The following is a 17022-nucleotide window of genomic DNA, read 5'->3' on the forward strand; positions in this document are numbered from 1 at the left end:
TGTCTACCGTATTCGACAAAGAATGGTGAATTCTTAGTGGTTTCAGAAGCCTGATTGTTATAGGCGAATTCGGCAGTTGGAAGTAAAGTACTCCAGTCTTCCACGCGTTTATCAGTATAAATACGAAGATATTGCTCTAGCGACTGATTTGTTCTTTCAGTTTGACCATCGGTCTCCGGATGATATGCGGATGACATTGTTGATTGTATTCCAAGGAGTTTGCATACTTCCTGGAATAATGCGCTTGCAAACTGAGTACCTCTGTCCAAGATAATCTGTCTCAGAAGACCATGCTGTGTCCATACCCTCTCATAGAAAGTACGAGCAAGGTCTGATGCTGAGAACTCATTGGTGATTGCAAAGAAATGCGCTCGTTTGGTCAAACGATCGACAACTACCATAATTGCGTTGAATCCATGGGATTCTGGTAATTGAGTGATTAAGTCAACAGAGACAATTTCCCAAGGTTCTGTTAGAACCTCATTTGGCTGTAATTCTCCGTATTTTGGCTGATTGATGTTCTTGTTGCGTTGACAAAGGTCACAAGAACCAACATACTTTTTGACGTAAGTGGACATTCCCGGCCACCAGTAATTGCGAGATAACATCTCATATGTCTTCCATCTTCCAGGATGACCTGCACTGGCAGCTTCATGATGACGCTGAACGATTTCTCGTCTAAGTGATTCCTTATTATCTGCTTTCGGCACATAGATTTTGCCTCGGTATAATAATATCCCACTTTCAAAGTTCCAGTCTTCGAGTCCTTTTGAGAACTCTCGTTGTCCTTTCTTGAGTAGGTCTTGATATGATTTGTTCACATTGTCATCTTGTAGTGCCTCCTTGATCTTGTCCACCAAATCATGATCTGTGACTACTGCAAGATGGGTATGTTGAATAGCTTTAATCGCGAAATATTCCGGTTTGAGCAGAGTCTTGTCGGAATTATCGAGATTTACCCCCTCTTCATGATCTGGCCTCCTGGACAGAGGATCCGCACGATGCATTGATTTCCCTAGTTTGTGATGTAGTTGGATGTTGAACCGTGTAAGATATAGCGACCATCGAGCTTGCCGCCTCGTCAGCTTTTGTGCTGATTTGAAATAGGTTAAATTCTGGTGATCGGACCATATTTCTACTGGGAGCGGATGACCTTCGAGATGTTGTCGGTATTCTTCCAATGCTCGAATGATTGTGAGCATCTCTTTGTCATAGATTTCATAGTTCCGCTCAGCCTCATTGAGGCTTTTCGAATAGAATGCAATTGGATGCCACAACCCATCGTCTTTGAGTTGTTCCAGGCATGCGCCAGTGGCAAAATCGCTGGAATCCGTTTCTAACCGGAATGGATGAGTATCATCCGGTAATGCCAGAATTGGAGCTGTTGTAAAAGCTTTCTTGAGAGCATCAAATGATTGTTGTTGCTCTTCGCTCCATACCCATTTCTGATCCTTTCGTGTAAGGATATTAAGTGGTCGAGACTTTTTGGCAAATCCTTCAATGAATCGACGATAGAAATTTGCGAACCCAAGAAAAGCTTGTACTTGCTTAACCTTCTTGGGTGCAGGCCAGTCGAGTACACCTGCGACCTTTTGAGGGTCCATACGGACCTCGCCTTGAGAGATAATCATCCCTAAGTACTCAATCGAGGGCTGTTCGAAAAAGCACTTTTCTGGTTTGGCAAAAAGGTCGTTGTCCCGTAATCTTTTAATTACCTCTTTGGTAATCTTCCGATGTTGTTTCAAATCATTAGTGAAGATTAGAATATCATCGAGGTAGACGATCACATGGCCCTCCCGAATAAGATCATCTAAAATCTCATTCATCATGTGTTGGAAGGTGGCTGGTGCGTTACAGAAACCGAAAAACATAACCGTGGCCTCGTATAAACTGCGATGCGTCACAAAAGCTGTTTTCCATTCATCACCCTTGCGGATGCGAACATTGTTGTATCCCCATCTGAGATCCAGCTTGGTGAATATTGACGCATTACTGAGCTGATCGATAAGCTCGCTTATTCGTGGAATAGGGAAGCGATTCTTCTTGGTTATAGCATTAAGTTTTCAGTAGTCTTGTACCAGTCTTAGTGTGCTGTCCTTCTTCTTGACAAAGAATACTGGGGCAGCAATAGGTGATTTCGATTTTCGAATGTAGCCTTTTGCTAGGTTTTCGTCGATCCATGAATCTAGGGAATTTCTTTCCTCCGGATTCATAGGATAGAGTTTGCTTGGTCGTGGTAATTCATGTTCTTCTTCAAACTCGATTGCATGATCGTAAGGCTTTCGAGTTGGCATCCTTTCAGATGCTTTCTTGGAGAAAACATCACCAAATGAATGTAGATAATCTGGTACTAGTTTTTTCCAAGATTCTACTTCATTAATAACCTGATCTTCTGGGCTGCCAGTGTTTGACTGGGGTGCCGCTTCTTTCAGGTCTTCTTCTGATTCAGCATAGCCGCAATCTGCTATAGAAAGTATCATGCGGGCTATTTGTTCGGCTTCGGGGTCGTCCATTTCGACCCACGAGATGATAGGATTTACTGCATCGATGTTGTGTCCATTAAACATTCGAAATGCAGTTGGCTCCTCATCTGCCACTTGTTGTGCTCGTTGCGAGATTTCTTCAGCTTCCTCTCTCGCAATGGCTTGTTGTTTTTTACGAAGCCTCTGGTGGTGACACGTACTCGGGCATCGTGAGTATTTCCATTCTCCAGCTTGCCAGTTGATTTCTGAATTATGCTGACATAAGTATGACATCCCAATGATCATGTCTAATTTCCCAATGTCCGTGACTAGCAGACGGTGGGTGGAACCATGATCTCCGACTTTGAGGTATGCTTTTACATAGTCAGTTATTTCCCCATGTTTGTTTTGGGATCCGTCAGCATTGTACACCTTGTACGTAGTATTAAGCTTGGAGGTTGCAATTCGATTGTTCTTTATGAACCGCTTGCTGATGTACATGGAATATGCTCCTGAGTCGACTAAAGCTTCGGCGCTCAATTTTTTGCCGTACACCCATAATGTAACTGGTAAATAGAATGATGATAAATTTGGAGATGAATTCTTTATTGTTACATTCTCATCCTCTGCGTTGCAACGATCTACAGAGGTGTCTGAACCGGGTGCTAAATGTACAGGTCTTATATAATGTTCTGGGGACTCTGACGAGCTGCCTACAGATCCCCTTTGAGAAAACCCTTCTGATCCCTCCTTGAAGAGCCCTCTCCTGCCTTCCTTGATGAACTGGATCCATTCGCCCTCAGGCGCCTGAGCCTTGAGAGGATCGCAGCGAAATCTTCATCTGACTCGGATGCATCAGGCTCGCTTTCTGAGTGGATGCTGCGGTCGCTGATATGCGCAGCTGTCTCCTTACCCTTCCCCTTAGTCTTAGAGGAAGAGCTCTTTTTCTTTGGCTTCTTCTCTTCTTCGGTATCAGAGCTTTCGCTCTCTGCATCTGATGAAGCGGAATCAGATACTACCTGTCGCGTCTTGGACGACTTGGATTTGTTCCTGGCATCGTCCTTTTTCTTCCCATCTTTCTTCTTCGCAGCTGTCTCCTTCTCCATTTCAATCTGCCTCTTGACATGGTCCAATTTGAAACAATCGGTGCAATACTTGCCGAAGCGTTTCGATGATTTGAAGAATGTTGGCTTGTTCTTCTTGCAGTTGGCGCAGACCAACTTGTCGTCTTGCACGCTTCGCGCTTTGCCCGATTTACTCTTTCCCTTCTTCTCGACTGCGTCAACCTCCATAGCATTCAGGTCCTTGGTTTCGGCCTTGGCATGGTGGCCTTCTCGTTGTAGTGATGTAAATATTCGGAGTGCAAATGTAAGGAACTCGGTCCACTTCTTGGGCCAGTTATCCTTAGTGGTATCTGCTAGCATGAGCAGCCACGTTTTCTCCGGAATATGTTTCTTGATCTTTTCGATCAAGTCCTGGTCCGAGAAGCCTGTACCAGTTGCCTTTGGACGGAAGTCTTCTGCGAACTTTCGGAAGTCTCGATGATCTTTCTTGACGAAGGCTTCTAGCTCCGTTCGCTTCTTGTCATCCTTGTCCAATAATTCATATGCCGTGTGAAGTTCTGAGACGAACTCCGCCCAAGTTCTGGGTGCCTTGTTGTTTTCGTTTATTTCAGTGATCCAATGCCACATGTATTCACGTGCTCCTCCTTTCAGGAGCAAGAGGGTAGACATAATTTTGGACTCGTCTTTGGTATGTCCGGTATATTTCAACCAGAGCATTACTTGTTCGAGCCAATCATCGAGATTGACTCCGTCCTTATTGCCACCATATTTTTCTGGTTGGTCAATTTTTACGCCTTTACCCTTGCGACCAAACGACGGCTCATCGTCGTCGTCCGTGTCGTCGACATTGTTACCGCCTTGCCCTGCTTTCCGTCCCTGCGTAGATGCCCATGCGCGAAGTCGATCATGTGATTTTTTCAGGTCTTCCATCCTGGTTTGGAGATCCTTGACCTCATCGTCAAATGCCACCAACGATTCGTTAATGGCCTTGTTATCCTCAGCTAAAGCTGCCGAGGTTTTTTCTAAGTCTGCAATTCTAGACTCAGATTGTTGGCGATGTTGGTCTAAGAAGACCGTTCGATTGTGGAACTCCGTGGTGTTACGTTCCATTGTATGCGCTTGACGCTGGATGAGATTTTCGTAATGCGCCACCGTTTGTTGACGCATTTCTTCCACCACGTTCGTGACGAGATCGACTACCCAATTCTTCACATTTTCGGGTATGTTCGCATTTGGGGGCGCCATGTCGGCAAGGGCTTGACGAATGATGGGATTCGGGGGTTGCAAAACAATATTGAGTCATGCAGGAAGCTCCGGAGATGGAGCACGAGAGAAGCTTGGATCATTTGGAGTGGGGGTCGTCATTTTACAATTCTTCCTCTATTTCACGAAGATGTTCTTCGAACTCGACGATATGCCTATTGGCGATCGTAGCCTGTCGGGCAATTACTCGTCCTGAGCGTTGGTTTCGCAGCAAACAAAGGTCTTAATGGATGACCTTGACGAAGGGTTGCCACAAAAACCTGGTCTTGTCCCTGACTGCGGGCCACTGATGGTTATGATGAATTTCGCAGATACGCTCGACTTCTTCGAGCCAATCGACGAAGCTATTGTAAGCTTCGGTGAGGCGGTCTTCGGGTTCTTCGGATCCAATAGGGATATAGCAGATATGAACTGCGACGTTCCTCCAATCAAATTCTGGGTAGATTTGGAGGGCGTATATGTGATATACGTCGTGGTAATCGATGTCGAACGTGTCCTCGTATGTAGCAAATGCTTCGCCTGCTCTGTCTCGAAGAGCACGTGGAATTGAATCCCAAAGATAATCAAAGGTGTGACCGATTGGATTTAACTGCTCGAAGTTATCAAGATTGTTCGAATTGCCAGATGAAGACATATACAAAATGGATATTCGTATCTACAGCAAAGGTCGCCCTGTGACCTGTATTCCTAGACGATACTTCTGGATAATATCTCTGATTATCCAGCGAGCTTCTCCGCCCTGATGCTTCCTTTCCTGGACGTAGTTGCAGAAGTTGCGAACCATGTGTTGGTGAACGAAGGAAAGCTTGAATTCCGCTATGTTGTTGCGGAGAGATTCGAGCTTGAGTATGAGATGCTCGAGGTCGAAGATGTCGTGGTCGTCAAGCTGACGACGGTATCGTTTTGTGAGTAGAATACGAATCTGTCGAAGGGTACCTTCGACGCGCTGAGTTGAGATGATGGAAACGGCGAGAGGATAGATGAAATGAGACCCTGTAACGGTCTCGACGTATGTCCCTTGATTGAGATCTGGACCAGATGGTCCTGCAGGTAGTCTCGGTCGCCTGACCGAGGGAGTCTGGATAATAGAAACTGAACTAGTGCCGCGAGGGGGCCGACCTCCCGTAGAGATGTGTCCTGGCCTTGGCAGGGGTCTTACGGGCCGCTGCTCGTAGAACTCTTCTGGAGTTCTCGCTCGAGGATGACGGATGACACCGTCGATGCTGTGCAATGCCTTGGTGCAGCTTACGCTGGTAGAGTCAGCGACTGATGGAACATCAGGTGAAGATATGACACCGCTAACGTGCGGGTGGACGTGCGAAGATGCAACACTGCGGCGAGTACGCTGGGCAGGCACTCGAGGCAGGTAAGATAAGCAGACTTATTCTTCTATCACAAACTTAGGACGCAAAGCGCCGACTAAGCCTATGACCTTCTGATCAAACACTTACTGACTGTTGTTGACGTAAGGATGGACACAAAGATGATCAAGGTAAAGCAGTGCCTTGCAAGTGAGCACTGGTAACACTGTATGAAAAGGCGTAGCAGAGATGAGAATAAGTCTGGGGGACTTAGACGTCTCAGAGCTCTGGCTTATATACATGAGCGGAGGGACCCTTGGTACCCTGATACCCCAGAACCACTAGCTAATGGACATTGTCTGATTGGTTACCACTACCTGTCAGACTACGTGTGTCATGTATGCCGAACCTCCGAACTACTTAGTAAGACCATGGAAATGGTATTGCCTGTAATGGCTACATCTCCGGTGGCGTGGTATCTATCTACCTCGTGCATGTGAACTAATATCCCCTTAAGGACATATCTCCGGTGGCGTGTATCCCCTTCGTTGGATTCTTCCGGAGTCCGACCGTTGCTTCTAGGTGGGATGATATTACTGTATAAGTTAGGCTTACCTAATATCAGCGCTACTTGTCACATGTGTGGATATCACGTGATATGTCACGTGACTAGCCCTGGACCTTCGGGGCATCTAGGACTGTTAGTACTTCGCGTACCGGTTCGTTCCTTTCTGAACAGCCTAGCGCTGATGTCCAATGATGTCTTGGTCATGTGCAGAGGTGAAAACGTGAAAATCTGTGACAATCTTCGAGCCGAGGTTGCGATAGAAGGTTGACTTCTTCTTCGCATATTTTGACTCATTGCTTCCTCGTGTGTCTGCATCTTGAGAACGTGACCTCTCTATGTTCCCAGTCAACTCGGGGGTTGTGTTCTTGTAGAAATTTCATGTCAAGGATCATTGACATGCGTCCAAGGTTTGTGACGAGCAAACTCTCAGTTGATCGGTGCCCCCCGATTAAGATGCTTGTGACTACACGATGAGTAATTGCATCACCCTTGTTGGGGCTGGCGTCTGTGTTGAGGATTTGGATTTCATGCTTTAGAGGTATCATCTTAAACCCATGCTTCTCAGCGAATCTTTGGTCGATATAGCAAGAGAATGCTCCAGAATCCAATAGTGCCGTCATCTGGATTTCCCGTGATACGAATCTTATCGGCAATTCGATCGAATGTTTAGAAAAACCTGCAGATGCAATATATAGATAGTCGCTAGGTACATTCATTTTCACGGTACTAATACAATTGTCCTGAAGTGTGACACCAGACTCGTCTACACTTCGTACTGAAAATCCTCTGAAAAATCATCTATTTCGATGATTCTTGCATTGGTGTCCTTAACCGTTGATGCCGATATAGTTGACTCCACGTCCACACTGTGCACCTTTGCCTTTGGCTTTCCCTTGCTGGACGGTGGTGTAGTCGACGTTGTGCTCATCCCATGAAGTGCAGCAATTGCTTGTTCCAATGCCGCAATTTGAGCTGATGAGTCCACGCTACTTTCTTCTTCCACCTATCGCACGTTCGTTGCCTTGCCCTTTCCTTTGCCTTGCTTTGGGGTAGATCAGGTTTAAAACTGCTTGCTCTTGTATTCTGGCTTGGGGGAGGGGCACCGCTTTCCTCGTTCATAGGCGTGCTTTCTGCAAAACAAGCATAGTTTGTTTGCCAGCCATCTGTCCTGTTCTGGGGATAGTTCATGTGCGATTCGTGCGCTTGTGTCCATTGCGTTAGGGTCCTTAGGAATGGTTGCCTTGGTCGTCGCGGTCTGTCCAGTAGACTTGTTGCCTGAAATTTGTTGGAGATGTTTGATTTCAATCTCCAAGCAGAACTCGAGATAGTCCATCCAGGTGGTTGAAATCTTCGAGGGGTCCAAAGTCTCTGTTACCGACATGACCGTCTGAATGTGGCTTGACCGTTGTTCCCTGATTTTGACGATTAGATCTTCATCGGAGTATCCTGATTCGGGGGCGTAGGCCCTGAAATTCTCCGCGAAGGCAATCATCGTCTTGTGGTGGATTGCGCAGTGTGCATCTAGCAAAGATTGTGCCGTGCACTTGGGGTCAAGCGTCTTGTATGCCATTTCCAGTTTCCTGGTGTATTCTGCCCATGTACCAATGTCTTGTCCGGAGGTGAGCTTGATTGCATACTCTTTCATGTATAGAGCAGCTCGGCCTTCCAGATGCATGTTGGCTTGCCAAATTTTGTTCTTGTCGTCCGTGAAATGGTTATAATCGAGCCAGATGAGCAGGTTCGTGAACCAAGTTTCAAAGTTTTCCGACGACTTCCTTCCCGAATACTTGGGAGGATCGGGGAGCTTAATTCGGCGAGGCGATTGACTGGATTGGCCGGCCGGTTGTTGGATACCTGTGGAGGGCGCATTGATGATGGCATTGTTGAGTCAGGACTCTAAGCCGACGATGTAGGTGGTGGTCTTCTCCTGTGCCTCCTTCAGGGTGACCATGTTGCTGTAAAGGGCGTCCATCTGACCCTTTACTTCATCTTTGTAATCTTCGAAGTCCTTGCGGATTGCTTGAGCTTTGAGCATCAGACTATTATTTGACTTGATGAGCCGTTCGTTGTCGGCGGAGAGGGTGCCGATCTGGGCTCTTGCGACTTTTAGCTGATCTCGTATTTCTACTGCCATTATTTCGACGTAGATACGAGCCATCACTTCGTCTTCCAATGAGGCCACCGTGTGCTCATGGCGCTCATCCATCTTTTGACGTAAGGCTTCATATGAGCTTACAACGTCTCTCATGACGAATGATCGTACCACGTTCATTACCCATTCCTTAACGTCGTTTGGGATGGTGTTGGGTGCAGCGGCATTGGCAGCTTCTTCGATGGTTGTGTAAGGAACTCCCTGCCATTCCCAAGTCTGAGGTGTGGAGAATGCTGGCAGGGTGGTGGGCGACAGGTTTCTGACTACTCCTGACGCCTTGGGTGTGCTGCTGTTATGGGGTTCTTCCGCAAGGGCAGCTGGTCCTGCTTCAGATGATGTGGAGGGGGCGTTACTCCTCTATGGGTCAGAAGGTTCACTGGCAGTATGTCCTCCTGGGAAGGTAATGCCTCCAAGATTGTATTGAGACATTGGTATCATGGTTGAAGATAGCGAAAATGAGGAAGCGTTCGAAATGATGATTTTACTGGGATGAATTATTGGCTCCCGGTAATTGTGCTAATTCGATAACTCGATTCCTTCATGCCGCGGCTTCTTCGAGCCTTGCTGGACGAGGGTGTCTTTGTTCTGGAAAGTCTCTGTACCAGTTTACTCAGAAGAGTTCTTCGTCTTCCTGATATAACCGAGCAAGATGTTCCCAGTAACGGTTTTCTATCCACTCGTGAGCTGGATCGATGATCTCGATGTCTGTTTCGATGAGTTGAAAAGGTATGTGCAAGGTGACTCGACGTTCGATATCAACCGAATAATGATAAAGCGGGATGGATCATTCTGATAGTAGGGGTTGATAGATGAAGTACCCTGTGCACACCAGATGATGATAGAGGTCGGTGATGTAGTGTTCGACCACGTAGTTTCTGAATACGAAACTAACTTGATACCAGGGCATGAAACTGCTGATACGGTGATACAAAAATATTACTGGTCCTAGTAAGGCCAGTAGCACGACTCCTTCTCAAACTTTACAAGCTCCTTTCCTACTCGCTCCTGTTCCTTGTTGATCTCTTTGAAAAAGATCTTTCCTAATCCCACGCAAAGCTTGATGACGATATGCCTGTCGACGAACGTGAAGTCGTGCCCAGTTCCAATTCACTCGTTAATCACTAATAAGTGTCTGAGAATTCTATCTTGGCACTTCAGCTGCTCTTCGGTGAACTTGGCAGCGATGTGAGGCTGCTGCAGGACTTTGTATCGCTGGATAGTGGCATATACGGTTGGTGCGATGTTCTCGGGAAGGGTACCTTTGGGATTCTCGTGGATCCCGCGAGGATGGTAGCTCTTTGAGAGCGCGAAGTTAAGGACGTCGATGGCGGGGAATGTAGCATAAGCGTGAGGAGGACGGAGTGGCATGGACGGGTTAGGTATGTCTCTGGGGATGCCTTCAAGCCAAAGGCTAACCTTGTGCTCCTGCTGGCGGCGCTCGGCTGTGATGCCCTGTGAGCCTGCTTGGATAGGTTGCGCCTGTACAAGATTGCCCTGAGTCAGACGGTGGACTCTGGATTTCCTTTGATAGGGATGGTAGCGTCCATTGGGTGGAACGATCCCGTTGTGTACTTGAGGCGCTTTACCGGTCGATGCAGCGCTGTTCCTTTTGAAGGAAGGAAGCGGCTTAGGCGATAGAGGCGACGTGGAGTGGTATGAAGGAAGTGGTGTGGAAAAAGCCCTGCCCTGGGTGGATGTATCTCTGGGTGAAAATGCGCAGCTACCAGTGTTAGACACTTGGTAGGAGCGTAAAAGGTCAGTCTTATTCTAATGTCACGGCACGCCGATGACAAAGATAGACAACCAAATATAGAGTCCCCTTGAGAGTCTCCTGGCTAAGAGCTAACAGCGACAAGCTGCGGCCGTACGACATGCCCACTGACGAGGCCCTAGTGCTAGTCGCAGAGTATGACTTACTGGCGAGGCAGGGGGCGCTATCATAATAGTGAGGATGTAAACAGATGTATAGCACACTGAGAGTGTCTGGTAAGACCCCTCTGTGATGGTAGTGGAGGACGAAGGAGAATAAGACTGAGGTCTCCTCCTCGTCTCGCTGGTCCTTATATACATGATTGCTATGCTACTGTACAGTACTACCTAAGCGAGTCACACGCTATCTTACTGGTCAGTGCTACAATCATACGACATGTCCCAATTATCCTGATTGGCTGCCTAATAATAACTCACGGAGACGGAGCTCCTCTTGAGCACGCAATATGGCATCATGGTGATTGCGACATATGATGCCATGCCAAGGAGTTCAGTGTCACGTGTCAATGCCGAGAGAGATCTGAGGTCATGTGACTGGATGCCTCGTTATCTCATTAGGTCACGTGACTTCTTGTGCGAGGAGAAATGATGAAAAATGATATGCTCCTTAATAGCATTTGTTCCTATAATGACTTTTGTCAGGTAAAACCGTGACATGAACTGAGGCCTCGGAAGTGTGATTGGCACCCGACTTTGTCGTGAAACGCGTGAGGCGCCCACCAAAAACATCGACAGTTAGGCATGCAAAGTCATTGGGTGCTTACACCCATGCAGCATGCACCTGCCTTATTTGAGGCGTGAACCGCAGGTCAAGCCTATGGTGGGGGACGCCACTTCATGACAAGTGTTTGAGCCATCTCGTGGATTTGCTAAGGCTTCGTGAAATTTGCATTAAAATTCATGAAACATATATAGAATCATAGCTAAGGAGATGCTCTACAACATGGTAGGAGCAGATTTCTCAAAATCCAAGGTTTGAGTTTTTGGGCCTCAATTTGCTTATTAATACACTACCATATATGGATAATCAAGCTTTATAAGCGCTGGTATTGCCAAATGTAGCTGTAGTAAGCGCCGGTCAGATTTAGTGACAAAAAAGGTTTGCAAGTATAAGTCTCACCATGCATTGCAGTGGAGGACCTGGAGTTGAAAAATTAGAATGAAAGTTAAAGATGGAGCTCACTCTGCTCGAAATGTAAGCGTGTTCAGTAGCAGCATACCCTTGACATGCATTGACCTTGGGCCAATTTGGTGGTTTTTTAGGGTTAGGGTTAGGTTCACAGAAACACTTGTGCTTTGAGATTTGGGCCTATCTATGGGGTACTTTGTATATAGAAGTTCGATCTCGAGGTGCTAGGAGTAAAATTGTGGCATGTCATGAAGTGGTGTCCCCCACCATACCTCTCGCACAGGAGACATGGAGGCATTTGTCACAATGTAATATGTGTGACAAATGTGAACTGGTATTTTATCTTTGTGAACAGGCACCAAAAACCGGGGCACATGGCCAGCCACAGGTGTGGGAACGGGCAACGGGGTGGAGTGCTTATGTAAGTCCAGGCTGTACGTTACTCAGTTATAACCCGAATGACAAAGGTCATTCGGAACATCGAGGATGACACACATTCCCATCCAATGCACATAAGAACATTTTTCCTACACTTCTGTGTCATGCCCATTCGGTGTTTTTTTGCCTGTGCGGAAAGGAACTGACTCTCTCTAGTATGCGCTGCCCTGGAGCGGCATGCCCTGCGGGAAGAACTGCTTGAAGAGGTCAGGATAGTGGCGTTCTGCGACGTCCGGGTGGCTCCTGTACGCGTGTCCTGTAAGCAGTTCCAAGCTCCGTGAGCAATGAAGCTGACTCACTTGACCCGTCCGATGAGGTTCACCAGGCCGACCGGCAGGCGGTCGTATTCCGAGTAGTTCACGGCTAGGGAAGTAAGCATAAGTGGTTTGTCTCCATGGGCGGAACTGAGCACGCACAGTCAGTCGTCCCGACCTCGCCACGATCTTCCTTCAGTTTCAGGATCTCCGGGCTGACTGGAATTGCCTGAAATCAGCAATTCGTGCGTGTTTTATGACAGCGGCTCGTACATTGGAGCTGGATATCCTTGAGGGAGAGTCTCTGCGCGATGTTCTGGAAGAACGGGATCGAGTAGCGCGGGGTGGAGCCTTTCGGCGGGGAGAGCACGCGGTGAGAGGTCGCACGCGCGAGGCCTTGGGTGGCCGTCTCGAGCGCTGAGATTGCGAGATGAGCGAGTGTGCGGTAAGCAGAGACGCCCCATCGACTCACCCTTACCGATGTTGATGACGAACGTCCCAGGGATGGGCGGCGCGTCGATCCACTCGCCCGCGAGGTTCTGCACCTGCAGCCCAGGGTGCGGCGACGCCTGGAGCAGCTGCACACTCGCATCAGCCAACGAGCGCCTCTGTTTATCCCCTCGAGGCACGTACGAATGTCAAGAAGCCACCGTCGTAGTGCGGGCCGACGCCCTGGTTGGACGCGAGCCCGTCGTCGAGTGGCGGGTACTTGACGACCTTGGCGCGGTGCTGGATCGGCGCGTCGCCCTTGTAGAACGATTGCATCATTTCGGCGGGGAGGCCGAATGCCTCTGCGATGAGGCCGCTGAACTCGTAGCTGAGCCGCTCGACCTGCGCGAGGTAGCGCAGCATCGTGTCTTTGAAACCGGGCAGGAGGTCCTCGTCCGGCCACTGCGTCAGGTGTCAGGTGCGCGCCTCGTCACTTCTTATTTTAGTGCTCGACAGCAGTGTCGCTGACCTACCTGTACAGGCCCCCACAACCGCAGGTACTCCGGCTCACCAGGGCTCCACCTATTCTCATACGGCGTCGCAAAGTCAAACTGCTCGCGCTGGTCAGTCTTGCCCTTCGTAATCTCCGCGCCGAGCCTGGAGTACCCGAAGAAGTGCTCCGAGTTGGCCATGCGGATCGCGTTCTTGGCCGTCTGCGGCAGCGCGAAGAGGCGCGGTGCGTAGTCGATGACGGCGTCGATGTCTGTGCGCGCGACGGGCGGGTGGGAGAGGTAGAGGAAGCCGACGTTGATGAGGGCGTGGCGGAGCTGGGCGATGAAGTCTGCTCGGGTGGAGGGCGAGGCGAGGAGGCTGTAGTCTAGGATTGGGACGCTGGAGAAGGTGGAGGAGGCCATGGTGGTATGTAGGTATGAATGATGAATCCTGCCAGCGGTGGCGCGATCGAAGTGTGGGTGTTATAAAGCTGGACTCGACTCACGGAGTCATGGGGATTCTATAGGGATTCTAGTACCCAAGACTCAAGATTGCCTTTCGGATGGCCATATGACGCGATCGCTTCAGGGTCACGTTGCTCCGGCCGGAAGGCGATAAGCCGTTCCGAGAGAATGTGATGACTACAACTGCAGGCAGGTTCGACGATGTTGGCTCAGAGCGGAGAAAATTGTGAGCTGTGCGAAATCTGATGGCTGGTCACCGTTCGTAGTTGGACGCGGCAGCACTGAAATACACCATTGTGCCGAAACATCTTGTAGTGCGCGGAAGTAATGAGAAAAGGACGGACTGCATTATGATGCTCTGTACAACACGGCATACCGCGCGAGAGGAAAAGCTTCACTTAACGTATCGCACTACTCTGATCCCTGCCTGCCTACGCCTCCTCTCAACAAGCAGGTAGCTCACTGATCACCAAGCAGAACGTCAGCCGGTGGTTCTAGATAGAATCATGAAACTGCTCACCAATCAGTCTATCTAGAGCCTCCGTTACTTCAGGCTGTGGTTGGATCTCGAAGAACGCATGCTGCGACATTCTGAAGACCCAGAAATGCCTCTTGTGCGGATGGAATTCGGCCATGGGTTTTTCTTCCGGATCGTCTGCGCGCACCAACTGCAGAACACCCATCCATGAGGGGCCATTTTAGCCCAATCAGAAGATGTAGCGTACCTGGAGGCGACCCTTGTTAACTTTCCACCTATACACTATTCCGGCTCCGGTAGAGAAGGTGCCGCCTCTGCGTTGAATGCAACGGAGAACGTCAAAATGCACGAAACGTCAGAAAATCGCATCGTCAACTCACGGCTTGTCCTGCTCAAACTTGACAAAGTCCGCTGCGGACATCCACTCGTCCTTCTCGTCGCCGACGAATCTGACACGGGGCTCCTTGGTCTGGAGCCCCTCGATCTCGGCTACCGGCGTCAGCTCGCGGGTCTCAAAGTCGTGTTTGATGATCCGCGTCAGGTTCGCGTGCCAGTAGCGCGTGACAACCTCGTAGTAGAACTTGTCGTCGGTCACGGAGAAGGTCGTGTTTCGCAGGCTGTTCATCGCGACTACCAGCTTTTGGGGCGGCTTTGGTTTCGGCGGGGGAGGCATGGTCGGTTACTGAGGTGGTGGATGTGACAGATAGCGACAGGTGGTTGGCAGCACAGGCAATATGCCCGGGCAGGTATCTGGCGATTGACAAGATGGCTTCAGGACCTCCGTTCCGTTATAAACCAGCACGTTTGCCGAGAGACTCCCAGGCATTGTGCGGACGTCCGTGGAAACATTGGAGACATAGCTCGTAGCCTCATGACAGGTGCAAGGGTATTGGACAGACAGTCTCTCACAAGCAGATCTCAAGCACCACCGGGTCGAGTCCGGTAATATGCCATGCTATGACAGAATCGCAGTGTCAGAGCTGATCTCGAGAGCGAGAACATACCGAGACGAGTTCTCGGTTCTCGCAGAGTTTCGGGTAAATTTGAGACGTGAGAAGTATGCTGCAACAAGGGTCCCGAGTACTGGCAGTAGGATAGCGCGAGCGCGTGCGGGGACGCCACATTGACATGTAACATTTATGCGTGTGAGAGCAGGACTGTTTGCCGTGGGAAGAGACTCGCTGTGAGACCTCATGCATCCCCATCAGATACTGCAGAGTACAGCACTCGATTGTAGAGCACGTTCGTCGTTTTGAGACTGGATGGCTGGGATCATCCCTTAGATGGGATTGTTCAGCATGTCAGATAGAAAGACAGAGCTGAGCGAATGAAGACGAAGGCAATAGCAGACTGTCAAGAAGCTCAGGCACCAGTAAGTCGGGAGCATGGAGTCAGTCCGTTCCTGGGTACAGATTCGTGAGCTCTGTAAAACTACTATACAAATAGGCGCATTCACCTCAAGCCTCTGCAGAGGAAAAAAAACCAACCACTGAATGGATAACGTCTGTCCAGATTTTAGTTCGCACAGAGAGCCAAAGTTGCGCATTTAGATGTCATTGACTTGACATTGGCAGACGCTGATACAACTCTTGGCTCACCTCCGGGGGAACCACGCAAACATTGCATGAGAATGCCAATATCGCTCACGATTGAATGAGCGTGCGCAATCGTTACACAACCAGGCCAGCGATGGTGTGACATGCAGGAATTCCGTTTGCGCATTTATGTCCAACATGATATTGGCTCGAGGCAGCACCTGGAGGTGCCAGCGAGTTCTTTGAGACAATGCAAGCGATTCGACATCTGTACGCGAGGAGAAACACATTTTCGATTTCTGCAGCTTGGTGGTGGAGAGACAAAGTGCATACTAATCTGTGGCAGTGCCGGAGCGCCCAGCGCTAACGATGGACCAGCATGGCCCGGAGTACTAAATAAGGCCTGCTGGACGTTGCCAGCAATAGCCAGGTGTTGTCCACTACGACCATGTACGCCACGTTACAGACCTCCCTGCCCAGTCATACGTCCAGGATCACAGCAGAGCCTTGGGCAAATTGAGCATAAATCTCTCGTTGAAGCGCCGAAAATACGCCTCCTGGATCCTTGTGTGTACATCTGAGCCCTCTTTTGCAGCTTCGGTCACATCAAGAAGCACGACAGTACGCGATTTCGTGTCCACAGAAGATACTCCAGTGACCATGAATGCGGAGAGCCGATGCAGCCTGACGACCTCGCGCAAAAGTATGCAATCAGTCCACGGCACGACTCAAAATGCTTGGTATGTAAAGCAACGGAGTCATTATGACAGTTCGCCATCCTGAAGATGGGGTCTCGCAGATCAACGTCGCAGCTTCGTGGTCATGTCTGAGAATCTGTGGCCATGCTCGGTAGCTCGGAGTTCGGCTTAAAGAATGTTTCGCGAGGCTTCGTCTCGCCGGTTTTAACCTACTATTCGTCATCATTTACTCTTGTATCTTCAAGGTATGTCTCTCGAGTAATTGGGTTACAGACCTCTCATGACCGACAACTAACGTTGCGCATTTGTAGGTTATACCAGCAACGGTCACTGCCCATTTTCTATGCCACTACGTTCGTCTCAGGCTGAACAGAGATGAACAGTCTAGTTGACAACCTTTACACGAGTTGTTGTCTCTCCAACCCGTCCTCGTACCGAGATTCTGTCGGCTTCTCGTTCCCGTGGGAGCCTGCATCAGACTTCGAACACTGTCCGCAGCTTCTAATCTCGGCAAGACACAATAAA

The 17022-nt window shown here is 49.1% G+C and overlaps 3 protein-coding genes across 3 annotated transcripts; all 3 read right to left on the reverse strand.

Annotated features, from left to right (window-relative positions):
* Positions 1–2675: 2675 nt before the first annotated feature.
* LAESUDRAFT_643447 (uncharacterized protein) lies at positions 2676–7278 on the reverse strand (the record flags this gene model as incomplete). The annotated part of the gene is made up of 2 exons (XM_040903788.1): positions 2676–2791; positions 7128–7278. Coding segments are annotated over 2 exons (267 nt in total), but the record flags the coding sequence as incomplete, so codon positions are not given.
* A 4986-nt stretch (positions 7279–12264) lies between these two features.
* On the reverse strand, positions 12265–14006 carry LAESUDRAFT_720908 (Clavaminate synthase-like protein). Its single transcript, XM_040907917.1, has 7 exons — positions 13364–14006; positions 13035–13292; positions 12874–12979; positions 12675–12818; positions 12564–12620; positions 12447–12510; positions 12265–12390 (listed from the first exon to the last, which is right to left on the reverse strand). Exons 1-7 carry the CDS (start codon positions 13742–13744, stop codon positions 12300–12302), a joined length of 1101 nt encoding a protein of 366 aa, XP_040768317.1. The 5' UTR covers positions 13745–14006; the 3' UTR covers positions 12265–12299.
* A 192-nt stretch (positions 14007–14198) lies between these two features.
* On the reverse strand, positions 14199–14937 carry LAESUDRAFT_608199 (uncharacterized protein; the record flags this gene model as incomplete). Its single annotated transcript, XM_040903135.1, has 4 exons — positions 14199–14248; positions 14307–14454; positions 14512–14578; positions 14645–14937. Coding segments are annotated over 4 exons (558 nt in total), but the record flags the coding sequence as incomplete, so codon positions are not given.
* Positions 14938–17022: the final 2085 nt, after the last annotated feature.

The sequence above is a fragment of the Laetiporus sulphureus genome (assembly GCF_001632365.1).
Source record: "Laetiporus sulphureus 93-53 unplaced genomic scaffold LAESUscaffold_4, whole genome shotgun sequence".
NCBI classification, from domain to species: domain Eukaryota; kingdom Fungi; phylum Basidiomycota; class Agaricomycetes; order Polyporales; family Laetiporaceae; genus Laetiporus; species Laetiporus sulphureus.

What these genes read in the sequence shown, in the direction of transcription:
- LAESUDRAFT_720908 (XM_040907917.1), bottom strand. Translation starts at nt 13,744, where the DNA reads ATGGCCTCCTCCACCTTCTCCAGCGTCCCAATCCTAGACTACAGCCTC. An exon ending in GGTTGTGGGGGCCTGTACAG is followed by an intron (nt 13,293 to 13,363) that starts GTAGGTCAGCGA and finishes CACCTGACGCAG; the next exon opens with TGGCCGGACGAGGACCTCCT. An exon ending in AACCTCATCGGACGGGTCAA is followed by an intron (nt 12,391 to 12,446) that starts GTGAGTCAGCTT and finishes ACACGCGTACAG; the next exon opens with GAGCCACCCGGACGTCGCAG.